The 23,001-nt window shown below is 35.4% G+C and overlaps 6 protein-coding genes and 5 pseudogenes across 11 annotated transcripts, besides 3 other annotated features; 5 read left to right on the top strand and 6 right to left on the bottom strand.

The window, feature by feature from the left end:
- Nucleotides 1-14: 14 nt before the first annotated feature.
- TVAGG3_0226860 (serine threonine-protein phosphatase family) lies at nt 15-257 on the top strand (the record flags this gene model as incomplete). The annotated part of the gene is made up of 1 exon (XM_051227201.1): nt 15-257. One exon carries the CDS (start codon nt 15-17, stop codon nt 255-257), a length of 243 nt encoding a protein of 80 aa, XP_051112187.1.
- A 4-nt stretch (nt 258-261) lies between these two features.
- Nucleotides 262-1,109, bottom strand: TVAGG3_0226850 (annotated as a pseudogene). Its single transcript has one exon. A coding segment is annotated over exon 1 (848 nt).
- A 265-nt stretch (nt 1,110-1,374) lies between these two features.
- Nucleotides 1,375-20,184: a mobile genetic element.
- On the bottom strand, nt 2,843-3,486 carry TVAGG3_0226840 (annotated as a pseudogene). Its single transcript has one exon. A coding segment is annotated over exon 1 (644 nt).
- On the top strand, nt 4,253-4,819 carry TVAGG3_0226830 (phage tail repeat-like family; the record flags this gene model as incomplete). The annotated part of the gene is made up of 1 exon (XM_051227200.1): nt 4,253-4,819. One exon carries the CDS (start codon nt 4,253-4,255, stop codon nt 4,817-4,819), a length of 567 nt encoding a protein of 188 aa, XP_051112186.1.
- TVAGG3_0226820 (DNA/RNA polymerases family) lies at nt 4,865-6,601 on the top strand (the record flags this gene model as incomplete). Its single annotated transcript, XM_051227199.1, has 1 exon — nt 4,865-6,601. A coding segment is annotated over one exon (1,737 nt), but the record flags the coding sequence as incomplete, so codon positions are not given.
- On the top strand, nt 7,060-7,697 carry TVAGG3_0226810 (uncharacterized protein; the record flags this gene model as incomplete). Its single annotated transcript, XM_051227198.1, has 1 exon — nt 7,060-7,697. A coding segment is annotated over one exon (638 nt), but the record flags the coding sequence as incomplete, so codon positions are not given.
- On the top strand, nt 8,605-9,519 carry TVAGG3_0226800 (organellar and viral DNA polymerase type B; the record flags this gene model as incomplete). Its single annotated transcript, XM_001295294.1, has 1 exon — nt 8,605-9,519. The coding sequence occupies one exon, from the start codon at nt 8,605-8,607 to the stop codon at nt 9,517-9,519; it is 915 nt and encodes a 304-aa protein (XP_001295295.1).
- Nucleotides 14,924-15,498, bottom strand: TVAGG3_0226790 (uncharacterized protein; the record flags this gene model as incomplete). The annotated part of the gene is made up of 1 exon (XM_051227197.1): nt 14,924-15,498. A coding segment is annotated over one exon (575 nt), but the record flags the coding sequence as incomplete, so codon positions are not given.
- On the bottom strand, nt 15,528-16,351 carry TVAGG3_0226780 (annotated as a pseudogene). The gene has a single exon. A coding segment is annotated over exon 1 (824 nt).
- Nucleotides 17,509-19,108, bottom strand: TVAGG3_0226770 (annotated as a pseudogene). The gene has a single exon. A coding segment is annotated over exon 1 (1,600 nt).
- A 351-nt stretch (nt 20,185-20,535) lies between the features above and the next one.
- On the bottom strand, nt 20,536-21,538 carry TVAGG3_0226750 (annotated as a pseudogene). Its single transcript has one exon. A coding segment is annotated over exon 1 (1,003 nt).
- Nucleotides 21,539-22,743: 1,205 nt separating this feature from the next.
- Nucleotides 22,744-22,781: a mobile genetic element.
- Nucleotides 22,744-22,781: a terminal%2Cinverted (terminal inverted repeat of Banshee-A3 transposon ID:TVAGG3_0226740).
- Nucleotides 22,782-23,001: the final 220 nt, after the last annotated feature.

Below are 23,001 nucleotides of genomic sequence, written 5' to 3'. Positions count from 1 at the left end.
TTACATATAGTAAAATGGGTTTCTTCAGTAGTATTGGAAACTTCTTTCGAAATGTTGGAAGAGGTATATGGAATGGAATAAAAACCGTAGGAAGAGGAATTTGGAACGGAGTCAAAAATATTGGTAAAAGAGTAGGTCAGTTCGTTGGTATTATACCTAAAGACCCTGAACCAGAAGAACAAGCTCCTGTTATACAACAGCCTGAACCTGCACCACAGTCTAGTTGGCAACCAAATCCAACACCTCAACCGTATTAAAAAATTATATTTTTACCGTTCGATAGTAGTTGTATATGAAACTAAGTTCTAAGTAAAACGCATGGTATAATGGAATTATTCTCTTTCTTCCATCTGTTGTAAACCATACTTGAAAGTCTGAAATACTTCCACTTGGTGGTTCATATAGCTTTGTAGGTTTTTCGTAAAAGTCATTTGCCAAGCATAAAAAGAGTTTTGTGCACCAGAAAATGAAGCATGAACTATAATAGCATCTTGGTCGAAAACATTTTCATATGTTCCATTAGGGTTTTCGACTTCATAAAAGTCCGGGTGTACTGGATATGCTGCAGGCTGATTTAACATCCTCAAAAATCTATACCATGCCAAGTTGTTATATTTTGTAGAAATATAAACGTTTTCTCCAAGGTCTTCTATTTTATTGATTTTAACAGTTGCATTTTTCCTGTCATATAAAATATCGAGATGGTACTCTCCTTCGTCAATGTTAAACTGGTTTGCATATTCGAGATAGATATCGTTTATTTTTTCTTGAAAAGCTTGAAGAGTTGTTTCTAAGTTTACAAGCAAATTCACTTGTAAAAGTTTTCCCTGTTCAAATTTCTCATACGTACGTTTTTCTTTGTTATAGTATCGAACTTCAAAAGCGACCGTAAATGGGAAACCATGTATGGCTTCTGAAATGAACTTCATTCTACGAAAGCCAATAGCTTTTGTGACGGATGGGTCTCTTAGCCATCTTAAGGGGTAGTCAAAACGATAGCCTTCATGCTTTACGGTCTCTGTCTCAAACTTTTGACCGACATTCGTAAAAAGTTCATCTAATGGTTTAGTTGTAGCAACTCTTGAATTTTCTTTTTCTATTGAAAGCATATTTTATCTAGAATAAAAATGTCGAAAGAAACAGCGTCTATGAGAGAAATACAACACAACCGACAACTCATTATACAAGCTCTAAATAAGAACACAACAAACTTTTCAAACTATTCTAAGATATCTGAGTCATTGAAAGAAGGAAACTTAAAACTGACAATGAACCAATGACAGATGAGTTTCTGTTTCAAGCAATAGGAACCATACTGTCTGTATAAATCCAACAAAAGGAACTTTAAACGAGAAACCTATAGATGAACTTCTTTTGAAAGCAGATGTTGACACAAAGCTGACAAAGAGTATGTCATTGAAAAAGTTCAAGAAGAACATGACAGAGCAGATGCAACATATGCAACAAAAGAACATACTCATCCTGAACTAGCGGACAAAACATATGTTGACAATAAAATGTCAAGTGAAGTGACAAGAGCTGACAAAGAATATTCTAAAAAGACTCATACACATACCATTGCAAATATTACAAACTTACAAGAAACCTTAAACAGTAAAAGTGCCGTTGGACATACACATACCATTGCAAATTTACAAACTTACAAGAAACCTTAAACAGTAAAAGTGCCGTTGGACATACACATACCATTGCAAATATTACAAACTTACAAGAAAACCTTAAACAGGAAAAGTGACGTTGGACATACACATACATCTTCTGAAATAACAGACTTAAACGTTAGCCTTGAAAAGAAGGCAGATAAGAACCATACACACGATTTCTTCGCAACTGTTGGTATAGAAAATATTGCAGGAACGGTTGAAGAACCTGATGGAACTGGTGGGGATGCATTAAATTGGAAACCTCCTAACTTTCCACAAGGTTTAACATCGGATGATGACATAACAACGATGAAATACATTAGATGTAGAAATGTCTATGTCATGGAGGATGAAAACAAAGTTAAATTCACTGCTCAAGATTTATATGATAAGAAAGCTGACAAAACAGAGCTTCAAACGTTAAAGACAGAAATACTTCAAACACTATATCCTATAGGTTCTATTTACACGTCAATGAACTCTACCAGACCAGAAGTAGTACTTGGTTTTGGAACTTGGACTCAAATAGTCGACAGGTTTTTGTATTGTGCAAACTCTTCAAAGGAAACAGGTGGAAGTAAAACGATTTCAGGTGAAAACTTACCTGCACACAGTCACTACATAGATTTAAGTACATCTCAAGCAGGTTGGCATAAGCATAGATTTTGGGATTGGTCAGCAATGAAAAAAGGTAAAGGATATGATGTTAAAGACAACGTTCAGTTTGCTATAAATTGTTTCTGGGGTAGCACACAGGGAGAAGGAAACCATACACATCGCGTTTCAGGGTATACGCAAACAACGGACAAAGTAAAGACTACATGCCACCTTACATGACAGTTTACGCATGGTATAGAATTGCTTAGTCGTCATTTTCAACTTCTTTAGCATATTCGTCAGGAGTTGTCTTATATTTGTTAGGAACTGTCTTTGAAAGTATACCACCTTGAACCTTAACAAGTTTGAAACGAGGTCTGACAATAGTAGTTTTATCTTCTGCTTGCAGTCTGTACATTTTGCCATGTTTGCCTAAAACTTCATAATATTCTCTTGTATACTTTCTTCTATTTTTACGAACCGAATGTGAGTACCTGTCGAGTTCCCATTGTTGTCATAAGTCAATAGTATTTTCATATGGGTCGCGTTTAGGTATTTCTATTTTTACTTTGTCACCTTTCTTAAGTTTGAAGCCTGGCATTCTTTCTTGTTTGTCTCTTTTGACTAAACTATTAAATATATAGTCTTTCTCTAAGTCAGGGTTGTTTTTCATTTCTTCGGGGAGTGGTTTCCCAAACCTTTTTGTTTACGGCTATTGTAAATATTTAAAACTTGTCTCATCTTTGCCATGGAGAAGTGTCTATATTTGTCGTCATATGACATTTCATCTACCTCACCACCTTGTGGTTGATTTAAGTCTCTTAAGATTTTTATACAACTGTCAATGACACCAAGAGCAGAATGGTTTTGGTCGACAATGAAATATTGGTTTACATTTTTTGAACGCAGATAGTTTTTAATATCGTCTGATTTGAAAGAACTTTCACAGTCAGATGTCAGTTTTTGTTGGATGGTATTTGTCAACGAATATTGTCAAAGCAGTTTTCACATCTAAAATATTTTTGGACCATAATGGTATGGCTTCACAGTATCTTGTGTTTTGACCAACAAATATTAGCCAGTATGGTGGTCCATCTTCTCTATATCTCGGAATGTTTTCCAAGATATCCATAAACCAAGCATTTGGTGTTGAACTAAAGATTTTTACCATGAGTGCTTTCTTTGTCGCTTTAGAAACATACGGGTCCTTGTTTGAATTCGTCATTTTTAACCATAAGAAATGGGTTTATTTGGCGCATTAGCAGGAGTCGCATCTAGATTTTTACCCGCAGTGGGAACACTAGCCAGAGTGCATTTGGAATTGGAAGGAAGATTTTGAGTACATTAGGTATACTGAAAGAGAAAGCACAACCTATTATACAAACTGTACAGAAAGGTTGGGAGGTAGCACGAGATGCAGCAATCTTATTCCAAATCCTGAAACAAGAGAAAAGTTCAAGGATGGATGGACAATGTAGGAAGACAAGCAGGAAACTACTATAAAAAGCAAATGACTACTATAACAAGCAGGGCACTACATGGACCAAGGTGAAAGATTTTTTAACAGAGGATATAACCTGCACAACAGTGGGTAAACAACAACCAACCTCAACCCGCCTCAAACGTGGGGAATGTAAATTTTTTTACTGAGATGAAATGAACAATACAGCATTGAGACAAATGGGCTCAAGATGGCTTTGTCGGCTTCAGCAGTTACACAACCACGTGTTTGTCAAGTTCTTCCTATACCTCAGGAAGTTTTAGACCGACTTAAAAAACCTAAACAAACCAGTTGAAAACAAACCAAACTAAAATTTTTTACTGAGATGAAATGAACAATGCAGCTTTAGACAGAATAGGTCATGGAAGACCACCTTTTAAACCACGTGTTTGTCAAGTTTTTCATATACCTCAGGAAGTTTTAGACCGACATAAAAAACCTAAAACAACCAGTTGAAACAAACCAAACTAAAATTTTTTACTGAGATGAAATGACCGAAGAAGTTGAAACAGTAGATTTGACACCACAAACAAAAAGTTCAGAACCATTGTCAAAACCTGTCAAAGAACTTACAGATGAAGAGAAAAATTCAATAATAGAAAGTGCTAGGTCTGGAAATACAAACTCTAACTACAAAGTCACTTTTCATAAAAATGGAACGGCAAGTATCTCAAAAAAGAAACAGACTCTCACAAATAAAATATTGAAGTCTGAAGGAGCTTTCGAGACAACAGATGGAAAAGTTTACTTCACTGACCAACAGTTCATTATAGAACATCTCATTGACTTAGAGTCGAAATATTCTAAACTTTACAACAAACACAAAAAGTTGAAAGGAAAACAAAAACAGATGGCATATGACATTTATGAAGATGTTGACGACACAACTGTTCCAGCAAGTGAGGTAAAGTCAGATGAACCGAAAAGTGACGAAAAACCAATAGAAGAAGAGAAACCAAAACCAAAGGTTAGTTTCAATACTAAACCAAGTCAACCTTCATTAGCTGGTATGGGTTGGCGTCAAAGACTTATGGCAGCCGGTGGTTACGTAAAGTAAAGAAAAAAACATTTTTTTATTTTTATAAAAATGCCCCCGTATAGAATGGATAGAAGGTCTGCTAGAATAAAAGCAGAGTTAGAAAGATATGGTTGGAGAGTTTCGAAGAAGTTTAAATATAGGAAGGGAAAGCCAATAAAAGTCTATGACAAACTGTCTGGTCTTCGCTACGAAATGGACTTAGAAACAGCACGCGCAAATTATCCAAACAGATTAGAGAGGTTAGAAGAAGAGCGTCTTATGGACATGCCTTTCGATGTTAATGAACCGCAAGTTGAAGGACACGACGGCTTTGCCAGATTCTACTGGAAACATGACGAACAATTGCATCCTTTGAGAAGGAAAAAAGGAAAAGGTGAAGACGCACATGCTCCCATGGAAAGAACAAGATATGCATATGAAAAGTATCGTGAGGTTAGAAGTAAAATTACATCTGGTCGAACCTTTACAGTAAACTTTGACGAAGGAAAGAACAAAGAAGGCTTCATGGGAGTACTTGCTGCCATACAAGACGGAAATAAGAAAGGATACAATCTCAGACTAACCGTAACAGATTTAGATGGTCATATTTACTATGCACATGGCAATGTCACAACAGCCGCACAACTTCTTGACGCTTTCAAGACTACAAAGAGAGAACAAATGTTTGACTCCGACTCAGATATTTTGAATGCGATTGAAGGAATTGCAAGCGTGAAGTTCGAATGGTATCAACCCAACCCTCAAGCAGTCAGACAACATGCTGGATACTTCCCGTTCAGAAATAAGTCTGACATTAACCTGACAAGGTATGGAATTTACAATTCAATTGAAAAAATTGTCAATGAACCTTGTATTCTTACATGTCTCAGGAACTCTGGTCTTGTTTCAGAAGAGAAGATGAAGTATCTTGAGTCATGTGTGAAGACAAGGTACATTCTTAGAAGTCAATTGACAAAAATTGCACCGTTGGCAAATGTGAATATCCGAGTCAACATTCCGACTGAGAAAGGTTCTTCACATGACGACTATGTTGTTGACTTCAAATTGCCATGGTTGAAGATTGTACTTGTCCACAACCACTTCATGTTGAACGAAAGTCTTACAAACCCATTGTTCGGAAAAGGTAAGTGCAACATTGTCAGAGCTGTTAACATTCTTTTCGAGAAAGGCTTGTTGGAACCAATTCCAGATGACAAGCTGACAGAAACTTTTGTACCAAAAGACGAAACAAACTTTTCATTGTTGGTAAGACCAAAAGTTGTTCCAGACAAAGTTATAGCACAAAAGAAGTACACAGTTCCAAAAGGAGTTGGATTGTTCGGATACCAACCTGAACCAGAAGAACTTCCAATGAGGTTGCAAGAACTTCAAGATGCTATAAACAAACTTCCATTGAGACATCCAATTGACGTCAAATTGTATTGGAGAGCATCTGAGTTAGGTCAGAAGGTTTTATATGAAACAGGTTGCTTCGACGATGTTTATGAGATAACAGGAGAAGTTTCTCAGAAGATAAGAGACTCACTTGAATTTCCACGAACTGGGCCAATTGGATGCGACAAGTTCGACTCATATGAAAAAATATACTATGTCGACCTTAACGCTGCGTACATGAGGTTCGTCCAATATATTCCAACTGGAATTCCAAACGAAAAAGGTGAGTTCCCGGGAAAGAACTATACAGTTGGAAAAGTCATACAACAACTGTATGATATTAGGAAAGCTTCAAACCCCAAACTTGCAATGACAATCAAATTGCTTATGAATTCGACATGGGGATATTCCATTAAGAAACCTCAAAAGATGAAGAGTAAACACTATGAGAAGGTCGACAACTTTGTTGAAAGGTTTTCTCCTTTTGTTTTGAAGTACGAGTTCACCGAAGGTCAAAATGGCTTAGTAACCACAGTAAAACCTATTGTCGAACATTGGTCCTACCCTCAGTTCGCAAAGGCAGTCCTTGACAACTACAACAAATTCTTCTCCGAGGTTAAATCCAAAATTGTGGTATACTATGAGAACATTGACGCACTCATGACGAACGAGGAAGGCTATAACAAACTCATTGAAATGGGTTTAGTCGGTGAAAAGATGGGCCTTTTTAAGCTAGACAAGGTATTTTCCGAAGTTCATGTTCTCTCCAAGCGTAAGTACTGGGCCGTACTTGAAGACGGCACAGAAATAAAACATTGCATGAAATAAAAAATTGCATACCATTTTAAAACGTTTTTAAAACAGTATATTTTTACATATATAAAATGCTTCAGGTTGAAAAACAAAGAACAAAAGTAGCAGATACAAAACCGTTAGACTATATCTTTACAAACGCTGGTAGGAATATATCAGATGAAGAAATTTCATCTCGATCTTACAGGTTTGACTATCCAGTTCGTTGGCTTCAAAGTCCTTCAGATGCAAAGGCAATAGGATTTAGAAGAGTTTTGTTTTCAAATAGAACTAACGCATTCATGTTCGCAGTATATTTTCACGGTCAGTATAAAGGTTCTGATGGTCTAATAGAAAAATTTGACGAAATGAAAATCTTTACAATTCGTTCAGACGAAAGTCTTGAAAAAACTCTAAATGACTTTCAAACTCAAATAAACAAATACTACTGGGAATTTCAAGAAAAATACCACTCTTTACTAAATGGAACATACTATCTGAAGCTAGAATACGACAAGATGAACTCCACAGTTTCATTTCAAAAGATTGAAATTAACCCTCCAAGAGATACAGAGTTTTTATATTGGGGAGTAGACAAACGTTCTTGGGCGCAATTTCTTCGGTTACTAAACCAGAACGAACCATTACCACCAGATGGTCCATTTAAATTTATACTCCCACCAACAGATTTGACAGTTTATAGAAACGTGTTCGATCCTCAAAATGTCATGTGTCATGCAAGTTTCAGTTCAAGCAACAACAGTTTTCTTTGTATCGGTAAGGACTTTTATGACTTTGCTTCTAAATTCTACGAACCACCTAGTAACAGTTTCTCTGACTTTCAAGTTTGGTTCACAACAAACGGTGTGCAACATATTTTACCATTATACTATGACTTTTATCTCGAATTGTCTTTCATATACAACTACGGAAAAGTGCTGAAAAAGTACTGAAAAATATATTTTAGGTGAAGAGGTGAGATCTCACCTGTTTTCTCACCTCTTTTCTCACCCTCTTGAATTTTCATGAATTTCCTTAAGATAGAAAATATATTTTAGGGTAGATGGTTTTTTAGGTGTCACCAGGTCACCAGGTCCCCAGGTCCCCAGGTCCCTCGGTCCCCAGGTCATTTTAACTTCTCTGAAAAAGTGTGACAACATGACATTTAGACAACAACACAGGAAATAAACTTCATCGTACATGTTTTGTCAAAACTTCTTCATCGTATTCTTTCACCCGTTGAATTTTGTATAAAAAGCAACCCGCTGTTTTCCGCCGGTTGGTATATTCTTCACAAAATGCTTGTTTTGAGGTCGAGCCACTTTTGGCTCCACCTGTTTTTTCAACCAAAACTCATTTTTTTCGGCAAAAATATATTTTATGTTAGCATGTTAGATCTAACACGTTTTCTAACCACTTTTCTAACATCGTAGAAAACACACAAAACTCTTGAGTTTTATACAGAATTCGGCAAAAATATATTTTATGTTAGCATGTTAGATCTAACACGTTTTCTAACCACTTTTCTAACATCGTAGAAAACTCTCGAAATTCATGAGTTTTGACACTTTCATAAAAAACATAAAAAATAAAGTTAGTTTTTTTAAAAAAATATTTTTTATTTTTATTGTAAGAACATGTTAGCAACAACTTCACCAAACTCGTTAATCATGAACCCAACTTCAATGTTAGTAGAGATGAAAAGCTTCATTCCTTCTTCATATACTTTCGAAACAGAAATCCAGAAGATAAAGCAGGAACTTCTCCAAGGAGATTTAGATTGCACTGCGAAAGATGAAACAAATGAAGAATATCTTTATGAAATGCAGGATATTATTGACCATCTACCTAAACTTCCTGAAATACAACAACAAAAGCTTACTATTCCAGAATTTGAAGAAATTGAAGTCAAAGCAACTGACTCAGTAGAAACCAAGAAGTTCATACGTAAGGTAAACTATGAGTTTCTTGGATTTCATTGCAACCACAAAGTCATGGACAAAGACTGCGATATGGTATATAAAAATGTTTCTGACATATATAAATCTGAAGAATTTAAGACCTACGACAACTTTGTTTCGTTAGTTGCAAAATGTGTATGGCAGATAAGAGATAAAGATAGAAGAGGTAAAGTATGGAACCAACAGATAAAACCAGCAACTTTTGAGTTAAAGAAAACCATTGACGCCTTAGTTGTACTTGCAGGTTTTATTTCAATGTACAATGCTAAAATGAACCCACAATGTTCAAAATGTAAAGCAGCAATGAGGAAATATAACTACTCCGTCAAAGAGATAGAACGTATGAGAAACGACTATGCAGATTTAAAGAAAGAAGCAGAGAAACCAGCAGAAGATAAAATGGACATGTTGACATTTCTGAACAAAAACTATCCAACTGCTGACGATTTCCTTCTATCTGACGTCAAGAAGAAGTATAAAGATACATTCAATATTGTTAAAACTTTTGATATCCTTCGTGAAGAAATAGAAGCTACAAAACTGTTTAAAGTCATGAACCATCGCAACATATACCATGTAAAACGCTTGTAAATAGTTATGTTAGAAAAGTGGTTAGAAAACGTGTTAGATCTAACATGCTAACATAAAATATATTTTTGCCGAGTAAAATGACCAAATTTCATTATATAACTGTTATGAGTGACGAAGAGAACTTTGACACTTCGTCAAAAAAATCCCTGAAATCATATCTTTTATACAAAATTCAAGAGGTGAGAAAAGAGGTGAGAAAACAGGTGAGATCTCACCACTTCACCTAAAATATATTTTTGCCTGATTTACACTCATTGACGATGAAATTCATGACAAAACATTTACGATGAAGTATATTTCCTGTGTTGTTGTCAAAATGTCATGTTGTCACCGTTTTCAAAAAGATGTTAGTTGACCGAGGGACCTGGTTAGATCTAAAATATATTTTTGCCGAGTAAAATGACCAAATTTCATGAATTTCCTCATATGTTTGCGACCGGTGGAAAACCGCGGGTCGAGATTCCATTCGAAAATCGTGGAAAATTGCGAGTGGGAGAAAAACCCTGGTCGCCTAAAACTCATGAAAATCGTAAAAAAATGCGAGTAGGGAAAAAACCGGGGTCGCCTAAAACTCATGAAAATCGTAAAAAAATGCGAGTACGGAAAAAACCGTAGTCGCCTAAAACACATGAAAATCGTAAAAAATTGCGACCCCGACTTTTCCCGGGGTCGCCTAAAACTCATGAAAATCGTGAAAAAATGACCAAATTTCATGATATAACTGTATTTTTTTGACGAAGAGAACTTTTGCACTTCGTCAAAAAATCCCTGAAATCATATCTTTTATACAAGATAAAAAAATAGCGTTAGTTTTTATTTTTTTTATTTTTTTATTTTGTATGTAAGAACAGGAAATGACAAACACTGAGTTTGAAACAGTTAAAAAGATAGACAATGAGACCAAGGTGGTTAGAATAGGTGATTTAAACGTAAGATACTCAAAGAAATACAAAAAATATTCTTTGTCAGACATTTTAACACTATCTGAAGGAAAGAAAGCACACGACTGGGTTAAAAATGCTTCTACTCAGAAAATTTTGACAAAAAATCCTGAGCTTATGATATCGGTAAGATTCTATGGAACAAGAGCATATCTTATAGACAAAAGTCTTATACCAGTAGTTTTGTTCTGGATTGACCCAGTTGTTGGATATAATTTCATAACATATGGTTCATTCGATACGGAACGTTGCAGTGAAGGCTTACTTTACATCGTTCAGAAACCGAAGGACTTCAATACAAAAAGATATAAGATAGGAAGAACATATAATATAACTCAAAGATATGACAGTATAGTCAATAGAGTTAAGGTTGTGTTTGTGAATGATATGAGAGCTGCTGAAACAGAACTACTTGAAAAGTTTGAGAAAATGTATGGTGCTCCCACGAAAGGTAAAGAAACGTTTGAAGTAGATGAGATCGACAAAGCTATAAAATTATTTGACGAAGTTGCTGAAAAATACATGTAAAGCGTTTATTTTTGGTCTTTTATACAAGATAGAAAATAACGCTAATATTTTTTATTTTTATTTTTTATTTTGTATGTAAAGACAGATATGACAACAACAGAGAACACAACAACTGCTATCGTTCATGAAGCTATAGATGAAGAATACGAGTGGGTTCAGTATAACAAACAGTTACGTCTCATTCGTTCGGTCAAAGATGACATGTACCAAATGCAAAGTATTTTGACAGCATGTTTTGCTCCAGATACCAAACATACAGACGATTGGTTCAAAAACCAAAGCACACAAGAACTTTTGAGCGAAGCACAGCGAGACAGACTTTTTTCGGGGTCGCCAAAACTCTATGAAAATCGTAAAAATTTGCCAAATGGTTTGAGAGGTTGGTATGTACATAGACTTCTTGTAAATAATGTGGCACAATGGGCTTCAGCTCGCTATGCTTGGTATATTTGCAGACTTCTTGACGAAATTCATAGACAAGAACGTGAAGAGCTAGAGAACAAGCTAGAAGCAAAAGACAAAAACATACAGAAAAGAATACCACGTTCGGTACCAAAAGGAAAGGAAAAGAACTATAAGTATATGATTTACACTGAAGAGATGGAAAATGAAGAAGACAGAGATATGGTTATGTTGCATTTAGTCAGAAGAAACAACAAAAGCTTTTACGACCTTGCTAAGATTTACAAATCTGACAGAAATTGGTTCTATCGCGAAAACTTACCGATTTCAATGACACCAAATGAAGATGTTAAACAGATAGTTCAAGATACGTTACCTCAAACACACTATGATATGAAAGGTTGTACAATACTTACATTCAAAGAAGATTTGCCGCTACTGAAGGAAAAAATAACAGAGTATTTCGATAACTTCAAAGAGGAAGAGTAAATGAACCATATATTTTTCAAGCTTGACACCAAAGATGGCTCAGGTAGCTCTAGATGGTAAATTGTCTTGTCAAATCCTTCTGGCATTCCGAGTCCTTCCATCCGACAGGAAAAGTTTTTCCTTCCAACAGGAAAAAAATTTCCTTCCAACAGGAAAAGTTTTTCCTTCCAACAGGAAAAGTTTTTCCTTCCAACAGGAAAAAATTTTCCTTCCAACAGGAAAAAATTTTCCTTCCGACAGGAAAAATTTTTCCAGTTGTCCGTCCGTAAACCATTCAAATTTTCGAAAATTGAGAACTTTTTGGCCGACCTTCAGGAAAAATTTTTCTTTCCGACAGGAAAAATTTTTCTTTCCGACAGGAAAAGTTTTTCTTTCCGACAGGAAAAGTTTTTCTTTCCGACAGGAAAAGTCCTTCCTTCCGACAGGAAAAGTCCTTCCTTCCGACAGGACACAAACGAATGGCTGACGTTCCACCAACCGAGTCCATTCCAAAGCCAGAAGAACCGACAGCCCCAGCACCACAACAGACTAAGACTCAAACACTTACATTTTTACGCTTGACTTTTTACAATTTGAACTTTGTTTGCGTAGATGTGAATTCTGAAAGAAGTATGAGGGTCTTGTATGACTTTGTACTTCTCCCATAGTTCATGTCTGTCAAACTTACCTGCCATGGACTCTTTCATAAGTTCCATGAAATCGTCTTCGGACAATCCGGGGAAAAGTACAATGTCAGTAAGTATTCTCTTTACATCCTTACTTAAACTCTTGGCTGTCTGTACACAAATGACAACTGAAATGTTAAAGTGTCTGAGCTTCTTAAGAATTCGACACATGTCTTGTTCTCTGTTCTTTAAAACAAAGGATGAGAAGCAAAGTCATCTAAGATAAGAAGACATCTGTGAGGGTAAGTCTTCCAATTCGTAAGATTGCAATTTCTTTCGAAATGTATTCTATCTCTTTCTGTTTGTTTCTGAAGTGTTTCTTCTCTAATATTCTCTGCATTTCCTCATTTGGGTCTTTAAACCTCGAATTGACATACTCATTTATAGCATTGTACTTCAAAAACTCTTCTTTGGTACTTCTTTATCCAATCTAACAACTCAGTATCTTTTATACATACTAACTTAGACTTTTTTATATATCTTTGAACGAATTGACGGTTTGGTCAAATTGACCAGAAGTACTACAAATGACTACTAACTCATAGAATGGGTTCTTCTCTCATCTAGTTCTTGTTGTTGTGCAGCCATTTTAAGATAAGTGAAAGTCTTACCCGACCCAGGTGGTGCGATTAGACCTGTTATACCATTCTGAGCAAATAAGAACTTGTCATGTATGGGTTTTATCTGAGCATTTTCCAACTTCCTCTTGTTCTTGTTTAAAACATTCTCAAATTTCTTGTCAATGTCAGCAAACTTTTTTTCTAACATATTTTTAGAAAAATTAAAATTTTTATCTTTTAGGAAATGTCTAGCGATTTCGCTATCTATATTCGAGACAAGCTTTTCGACAGCAAAACATCTGTCGACCATAAAATCTTACATAGTGTAAACAAGAAAGGTGAATTTGTTCTAAAGTTCTGTTTCTGGGAATATGACAAGAACCATAAAACCTTAAGCAGAGAAGTCTTAAAATTTGTCAATGACAGACTTGTTGACAGAGATGACGCCTCTTGGAGAGATGAAGTCCAACAAAACTTCTTAGAATGCAAAGAAGACACATGCGCTGTTCTTGAAAATGAAATAGAAAACAGAATAGAAGAGCTATTAAATGACAAAGCACTTTTACAAAAATATGGTTCTGAGAAGTTTGACATAACTCCACCAGAGAAGAAGAAGAGAGAAAAGAAAGAAAAGAAAGTAGAAGAAGAGAAGAAAGAACCAGAGCCAGAGAAGAGATATGACATGTAAAAATAAAATTTTATTTTTAGAACATTTCTGGGTCAATGTCAATGTTCTCTTCCTCTTTAGGAGCAAACACTGGCTTAGACTCTAAAATCTTTTTACCCAATTTACCTTGAACTTCAACTATCTTAGACTCATAATATTCATAGTCGTCTGCTTTCTTTGGTTCATAAGGTATAACAAGTTTGTATGCTTTGCCTTCTTTAAGGTTTGAAACCTTCTGTCAAAACTTTCTTTGACTGTTAACAAACCTTCTATGTCTAAGTCTTCAAATTTCGCACCATTTTTAGTCACAATAGCAAACTTAACTGGTTCGATGTTCCAAACTTTGTCAAATGTAGACTTTTCAAAATGGTAGAAGTAAACATTCAAATATGTGAATGGGTCTAGTTCTTCTTTAAGTCCTGACATGTACTTGTTGACTGAGATGAATTTCGTCATCTTTTCTATCGGATAAAAAAAATATTTTTTTTAAAATTTACTCAGAAAAATTTTTCTTTGTATATACACCATTCTGTACGTCTAAAAGACTTTTGACATTTGCCAAGAATGTTCGTTTAGACGCTGTCATATAACCATACTCTTGACAATACTGTTTATACGAATCGTACAATGACCTTTCATCTAAACACTCAAAGTCAGTTTCATCTATGAACAGTTCATATACACTCTTGTTTGCTTCTAACAATGTTTGTCTCTCTTCGGTATGTGGAATTTGTCTTGGATTGAACTTTGAAATATCTAATGTCATGAAATATGAGAACAAGTGGTTGTAAAAGTTAGGTGTAAAGTTTCTGCTAAGTCGTCAAAATATTCTGTATCTTGCATATGAGCTTCTGACGTTCTGACAACTACATATCTTCTGTCAGAACTTTCTAACTTCATCGGAACGGCATTGTTTGAAACCATGATGAAATTTGCAACATTTTCACAAACTCTTTGGTCTTATACTTTCTTTCAACAACTCCAACTTTGTCTGTTATAAGACTCTTCAAAGCATCTGAGTTCAAAACCTTTGTTGTATCTATACTTTGAAGTTCGTTACATACTATAAGTTTCATATTCTCTATTGAAGAGTTAAATTTACCGCAGATGTTTTCTAAGTTTGTCATATTCGGGTTCGAATAGCCCTCTAACAGTTTGCATAAGATATCTGTAAAGAAAGTGTTCTTACCTGTTCCTTGTTTTCCAATTATGATGAGAGCAGTTTCATTTTTAGCACTTGGATGTTGTAAGATGTTTGCAAACCAACATAAGATATACTCATAGACTCTTTCGTTTCCATTGCATATAATTTCTTTGACATGGTCTAACCAAGCTTCTATAACATTTTCTTTCCATTCTACTTGTTCGTATTTATATCCAGTGAAGATAGAATAGAAGTTTGGAGATGGTGTATAGAACTTTATACCACGAACTGAAAAATCTTCTAACTTTGACAATAAGATATCCCAAGCATCTAACATCTTCATGCCAACTTGTACGACTTTTATTTTCTTAAGTTTCTGTTTACATTCTTGTTCTGAAACTATTGTCGCTTTAGGTTTGTTAAAGACTACATCCCATTCTTTCATGACATAACATTCTGGGGCAGAGTCGACATAAATGACTAAACGTTTCAAATTCTCGACTGCTTTGTTATAGTCTCGAAATGGACACATATTTCTGAACGCTTGGAAGTCATAAAAATCTGAAACGTCTATTCTGTACATTTTTTTATAAAAATAAAAAAAAATATTTTTTATTCTTGAGCTATTTGTTGTTCTTGACTTTGTTGTTGCATTTGTTCCATTTGTTGCATTTGTTGTTCTTGAGCTATTTGTTGTTGAAGTTGTTCTTGTAGTACAATACTTTCACCAGTTGCATCTTCCAATTCGAAACTTTCTGCCGTCATTGACAAATACATAGGACATAAAAGTTTTACAGGAACAAAGTTTGCGTCAACTAAGGTTAAGTTTATGTTTGCTAAAGTGTTTGAGTTTACTAAAGCTGAAAACTCTGCATTCGAATGAACAATAGGCAAACCAGCAGAGAAAGTGTTGTTTATACGCATGAGTATCTTTTGGTCATAGTAGTTTCTGTCGACATTCGAATAGCACTTTGAACCTAAGTTTGAAACAATATATAAAATAGGTGTACTTAAAGTCAATGGAACAGACATTCCTTGTATGACACCTTTTCCTGTTATAGGAAACTGTTGGTAGTAAAAACCAGATATAAGTTTTGTATTATAGCTCATATCGTTTATACTAAACTCAGTCGGACATCCAAACATAATGAAACCTGCTCTAGTTGCAGCACATGTTACATCCGTCCTTAAAGTATTAAATAAGTCAACAAAACCTGTTGGTGGTATATCTGAGTAAGTATCTTCAAAGGAGTATTTTTTACCATTCACAACAAAAAATCTTCTGGTGTCAAAAGAGCAAAACAGGCTTTAGTCGTCATCGTGTTTAAGGTCAGTTTACAATATCGTCCTTGAGGACTTTGTAAGTTTGTTGTTATAGAATTATATGACTCAGGGTTTTTAGTCGTAATAGTATAAACCACTATGTCTTCTGCCATTTACATATATTTAAAAGTTTTTCTGAAAGTGGAGAAGAACTTCATCTAAACTTTCACATGGCGTTTCTTGAAGTTCTCTGTCTAAGAAGTTCAAATATTTTGTAAAGACATAGAACTTTCCTTTGTCTACACGAACAAACAAAACAGGGTCTTTCATATCGTTCAAAAGTGTGTAAAGTCCTTTACATGAAATAAAGTCTATATTGTTTTTCTTCAAACATCTTTCAAGAAGTTTTGACATTTTTACTTAGCAAGTAAATTTTAATGAAATGTTGTGGTCGTCAAATATTTTTATGACGTCTGGGAAACTATATTTTAAGTTCAACGTTTCACCTCCTTTCATAACGTATATCTTGTCAATGACATTATATGAAACACCACAGCAAGCAATGTCGGGTTCTATTTCTTTGATGTTTATATCGTCTGCCTCTGTCAAAAGTTTCAATAGTTCTTTCAAAATTTCATGAGGTGCAATGACATATGAGTTCACTTTTACAGGGTTGTGTTCAACCAAGTTTAACATTATACCAAAGCTTGACAAATCTTCTCCTGAGTTTTAAGTTTGTCTTTAAGTTGTTGGTAGTCGTTTCGAATATCTGCAACAGAACTTAAGTCTCTGCTAACTTCAGGTATGTTGGTTGTTCTTTTACAGGAACTATTGTTATACCATCTTCGTCTTCGTATGGTTTCCCCACTTCAACATCTCTGTCTTTGACATTGACAACAACACTTTGACTGTTTGTTTGAGTTGGTGAATTTAACTTCACATCTGCCATCGCCATTAAACCTTTTGAAACACTTACGCTTCTATTTTTCGGAAATGACATTTTACTTAGAATAAAAAGATGGACGTATTTGAGTATCTCTTCGAATTGAAGCAAAACAAAGTTTACACACACAAACAATACAAGTTCATTGACAGAATAGTTCTTTATACAAACAATGGAAAATGTTATAGAATAGCAGTCTTTGCTGAACCAAAATATTTTCATAAAGCAAAGAAAGTTGGTATAACCGAGATGGTGAAAGTTCTTGAAGCAGACAAAAATATAACAACAAAACTGACCGATATTTCTAAAGGTAAGTTTTAATACAATATTATATCAAAACTGGCGTACTGTCAATATTTGACGGAGAGAAGTCAGTTCAAGAACAACTTACTGACCTGCTGCCAAAATCTGCTCGATGGAAGCTGTCGTTATACCAATCTGAGGAGCCCCAGCAGGTTTCATCGAACGAATCTTCAAAAGAGCATCTTCCGTGAAAAGTGCTATTGGTTTTGTAAACTTCTTTGCTTTCAATTCATCTGGACCGTCTCTGTCACCAGTATATTGTATTTGAACTGTACCAACAGTTGAAATACCACCCATAAAGTCTTCTGAGTCAGCAAATGGAATGCCAAGCCAAAAGTTTGAACGGTCTCCATTTGTATATTGAGTTTTTTGACCTCCTGTATGAGTCCATACTTTCACATATGGCATAATAGAACTTTGCATTTCAGGGTTAATGGTTGTTGTGAAGTTGTTGTTAAAGTTCATAGCATCTAATGTCAAGTTGTATGACCTCATATCCTCAACTGTAGAATATTCTTCTCTTGGATAGTATTTGCCATCTATGTTTATATGATATTTAATACCGGGGTTGTAGAAACAAGAATAGTCATTTATAGTTCGTCTGAACAGTACAAACATAGTATCTGCATGTTTCATTGCAGTTGTTAAGCAATATCTGTTCTTGCACCTGGGTCAGCACTTTGGTTTCCAACTTCACCTGCAAAGTCTTTGACAGATATTTGGTGTATAGGGAACATAAGTGGAACTGCAATATATTTGGCAGCTAAAGCATTTGAAATATCTGGGTCCAACATATAGACTGCAAGTCTGCTTTCTATTCTCTTGCATTCAAACTTTTCGCATGTGAACTTAACTGGGTCCCAAGCAGTTCCAGCAGCATTGAAGTAGTAGTTTACTTCAGTGTTGAGGTTTGAGAAACCAAAGTCTAAGTCAACTTTGTCTTTGCAAAAGTCACAGAACTTGGCTCCACCAGTTCCAGCTACAGAGTGAATGGGTCTTGTGTTGGTGCAATGACTAAGTTATTTTTGCTTGGAGTAAGTTCGATAGAAATTTTTCCTGCCCAGTTTGGCAAGTATCTTAAAAACCTGAAGATGAGGAAAGATGACAAAGGAACTCTAAGTTTCAATTTTACTTTGGTTACTGCTGCTGCAGTTTGTCCAGAAAGGTCAACATAAACTCCTGGAACGTTAGGGTCAAGTCTTCTTATTTTCTCAATAGTTGCATACTGGTCTGTTTGTTCTCTAGCTTGTGGTTGTACTGAGTTTCTCAAAGCGAACCATTCATAGTTTGCCCATGTTACTGTTTGAACTAAGTCAGAGTTAGAATATATCTTATATCCCATGAAAACTTCTGGAGCATATTGGTATCCGACATAGAAAATTCCATTGCAACCTTTCTTGTCAGACAACTTGGCAGAAGGTTTTATTTCAATGTCTTGTTCCACGTATAAGAAAGAGTTGTCAATAGAAATTATATGAAACCTGTCGCAAGCAATATCTACTGTTGTTGAAGAACCTTCTCCAAACTCACCTACGTTTCCATAAGAAACAGCAGTTGTATATTCGTAAGTTCCAGGAACTATTTCTGACCTTCTAATGGCATTGTCGCATTCGTTATACCATTCGGAAACATTTCCATTCATGGCATCCAAAACTGTTGGCGTTATATTCTGAGCGGCGTACATTTCATATGGTAAAAATATAGAATAGTTGGATTTATATGTCATAATAGAACCCACGTGGACCAAGCTTTACTTTCTTCCTGACTGAGTTTTTAACTCTTCTTTTTCCTTCATTGCCACTACTTTCACTAGATGAAGTTACTTCTTCACTACTTTCACTTTGTTCTACTCTTCTCTTCTTCTTTGGTGTCGCTTTGGTAACTTGCCCTCTGCTTCAAGTTGTTGCATCTTTGCCTCATGTTCACCTAGTATGTTGTAAATTTCCCATGTCCTTTTTGCCTTTGGGCTCTGGTCGCCCATCTCAGGTAACCTATATCCTAGAAAGAGTTTGTCATAGTTTGTATTTGAGTCTTCGCGTATTGTTTGCATGACTCTTCCTGAGTTTCCGGTTCAAGCTCTTCAAACAGTGCCTGTCCATATGGAATATGCTCGTTTCCAAATATATGTTTTTGTAGCCATTCTGGTTTTCTTTCCATGTTACCAACTATATCTTTTGTGAATGGGAAAGCTTTTACCCAATCTTTCAGTCTTGCGTCATTTATTTCTGTAGTTGGTTTTATTTTGTCAAGGAACATGTTTTTCAATACTAACATTTCATTTGGTACTGTCCATTTGAGTTTTCTTAAATATTCATCCCTTCTCAGTTCATTGTCTGCAAAGTAAGTTTTTATGACATTTTGTAAACTTTCGTTTGCAAGGTCATGTACAATAGGTTCTCTTCCTTCTCTCTCCCTAACTTTCTTTCTAAACTCTTCACCAAATATACCATCTCTATGGTTCTGTGTAGTTCTTTGAGATAAATGTTCTAGAACGTCAGGTGTTATATTTCCATCAGCCATGTTCATTTCATACTGGTCCAAAATATCTGCATGTTTCATATCTTTCAATGGCATTAAAGCCGCGCTTAAAATACCAGCTATATCTGGTTCACCATTGACTTCCATTGCGTCTACAACTTCTTGGAATTGTGGTTGTAAGTTTATGAACCACCTATCCGGGTTAGCTTTATGACCCCATCTCATTGTAGTTCCATCGTCTGCAGAAACAAAAGTAGGTTTGTTTCCATCTTGGTTAGGTTCTGAATGAACTTTAAACAATGTTTCATTTCTATATGTTTTCTTGAAATTTAACCTTTTATTTTCACCGAGTTCATCCGAAGATTGAACGTTAAATGCTCGTAAGTAAAAAGGGTTGTTGTATTTGTGTACATTTTCTTTCAGTACTTCCATTCTATGCTGAATATTTTCATCTGGTGTTGGAGTCTTTTGTATGTCGGCAAACATTTTTCGATATTCTTCTACTATGTCAGCCGAATTTTTTTTAGACTCTTGGAAATATTCCATATTCTCCGCATACTTGTTGAGGGTCAAGATTTTTCGGCTGTTCCAAATCTTCATCTAGTTCTGTGAAGTTAGTTTCCAAAGGAGGACTTGTTCGTTTCCTTCAGGCTCTTCTAGCTGTTGTTGCTGAACTATTTCTTCCATGTCTGGTTGTATCTGAACTATTCTTCCTGTGGAGTTTCTTGTACCTCATCTGCTGGCATTTCATATATTCCGAGACCGTTTTTAACAAGTTCCCTATCTAAGTCATCCGGACTCATAAACCTTTCTTCTTTCGTTCCGTCTCTATTTTTTACGCGTTTCATGAAGAGAGTTGAATTGTCATTTAGCTCTGACATCAAATATCTCGGAGTAAATTCGTTCATGTCATTTGGATGATATGCTATTAAATCATATCCCTTAGCGAGCTTGTATTTTCCAGGTTTGAATTATATCCCTTTGGTGCTGAGCCATAAAGCTAAATAGGTTCGGGTCAGTATTTCCATCCTTGAACTTTCTAATAGCTTCTTTATATCTGTCACTAAAGTCAATAGTATCTGGGTAACCATAGTCTTCTTTAAGCATTTTTAAGAATTCTTGGTTTCCTTGTTCTCTACTTCTTTTATGTCCTTGCTCTGTTTGTGGTTGTTGTTGGCAGGGTTTTGAACTGTTGGTTGCTGTCTGTTGTGGAGGTGGTTGTTGTGCAGGGTTTTGAACTGTTGGTTGCTGTGCTGTTTGTGGTTGTTGTTGTGCAGGGTTTTGAACTGTTGGTTGTTGTGTTGGTTTTGGTGCATGCCTGTGTCTGTGTCCATGTGACGATGTAAATGTTTAGGTAGTCCTGGTGCAGGTGCTTCTCTTGGAGGGTTTGGTGGTATATAAGTTCCACTAGTAGTATATAAGTTCCACCAGCTGGTATATAAGTTCCACCAGCTGGCACATATGTTCCATCTGCAGCGTAATGTCCTACCTGACTTTTCGTTTTTAAGAAAGCATTTACTAGGTCTGTTTTGGTCTGTTGTAACTCTTTTTCTTGACTTTTCACAACAGTTGCTCTAACGGCGTCATAGGCACTTTGAACTGCCTGTCTCGTTGCTGCATCTGTTATTTTCGTCATATTTTGTGCTACTTCTTTTAACTCTTTGTCGAAACCTTCAGACTTCAGTTTCTTTCCAGATGAGAAGTCGTTCACTGTTTCACCTTACTATGAAGAGCTTCGAAGGCGTTCTTAAAGTCAGCATTTGTTAAAGCTTCATTTGAACTGTCTTCATCCGCTTGTATTTTTGTCCTTATTGACCCTATAAGCTGGGCTGCTTTAGCGTTGGCTTGGGCATCTAACCAGTCATTGTTAGCTTTTATATATTCTGCGCTTTCATTGCCTTTTGCATGGCTGCGTCGTTATTTTTACTTTCTTGTGCTAAGTTTTCATACTGTACGGTTTGGTTTTGCAACTGTAAAAGTTTTTCTGCCTTTACATTTGCTTCAACTTCTTTTTATACTCATCGCTATCCATATATGTCTTCAGGGCTTTTTGTTTTATCTCTCATCTTTCAGTACTTTATATTGAGTAGTATGGTTTTTTCAAATTTACAACATCTTTTCCATTTTTGCTACTTCTGCTGCTTTTTCTGACACTTTTTTCGCATATTCCTCTGTACTTAGTTCTTTCAGTTGTTCTTCTTTCTTCTTTTTCTCTACGTTTAACTCATTGAGTTTCTTTGTGTGTCTGTCATATTCTAGTTTCTTTTCGTTTTCACTTATTTGCTTTCTGTATGTCTATGTTTGACTTTTGACATCTGCTATTTGATTTTTGAGTGAACTCAAATTCATTTGACTTTGAGGGTTATAAGCTGTTCCGTCTGCAGCTCCACCATAGCCTGCCATTTTCGCTAAAAGTGCCGCTCTTAAACCTCCACTCTGTGCACCAAAGAACTCGGTTTAAAAGCATTAGGATTGCTTGACATTTGTTGCAACATAGTGGGGTCATTCAGCATTGTGTTGCAACTGTTGTTGTGGTGTTAGTCTTACTATTGGATGTTTCAATGCTCTCTTCCTCTTACGTATATTCTTACGTATCTTACGTGGCATTTTAAGTGAAGTTAAAAAGCGGTTTTATACTAAACATCTTCGGGGCTAGAGGGCACGAAGTGCCTGGAAGCCCCAATGCCTTTTTTTTTTTTTTTTAACAGAATAGAACAATCACCAAATTTTTTTTTTGAAATTAAAAAATAAAAGTAAAAAATATAAAGTAATCTAACCAAAAAAGATATTTAAAAGTAGGGTTGTTAAAAATATCAAAAATTAGCGTTTTGAAGACACCATTGTTGTAAACAGAAATTCATCAAAAGTGAGACCTCAGAAAAGCTAAAATATTGAATTTTTGGAACTTTTGATAGAGCACGTTTTTAAATATTAATTAAAGTAAATGTATATTTTGTAAAGATTCTTTTTAATAAAAAATAAAATTTTGAGAAGAACACAAAATCTTCTGAAAAATAATATCACATAAACTCATATTATTTTCTAATATATAACTATTTATATAAAAATCAAATTCAATTGATCTTAAAAAGCGAAGGA

This window comes from Trichomonas vaginalis, chromosome IV (genome assembly GCF_026262505.1).
Source record: "Trichomonas vaginalis G3 chromosome IV, whole genome shotgun sequence".
NCBI lineage: Eukaryota > Parabasalia > Trichomonadida > Trichomonadidae > Trichomonas > Trichomonas vaginalis.
The sequence above is the reverse complement of the archived record's forward strand: the minus strand, read 5'-3'. Positions and strand labels throughout refer to the sequence as shown.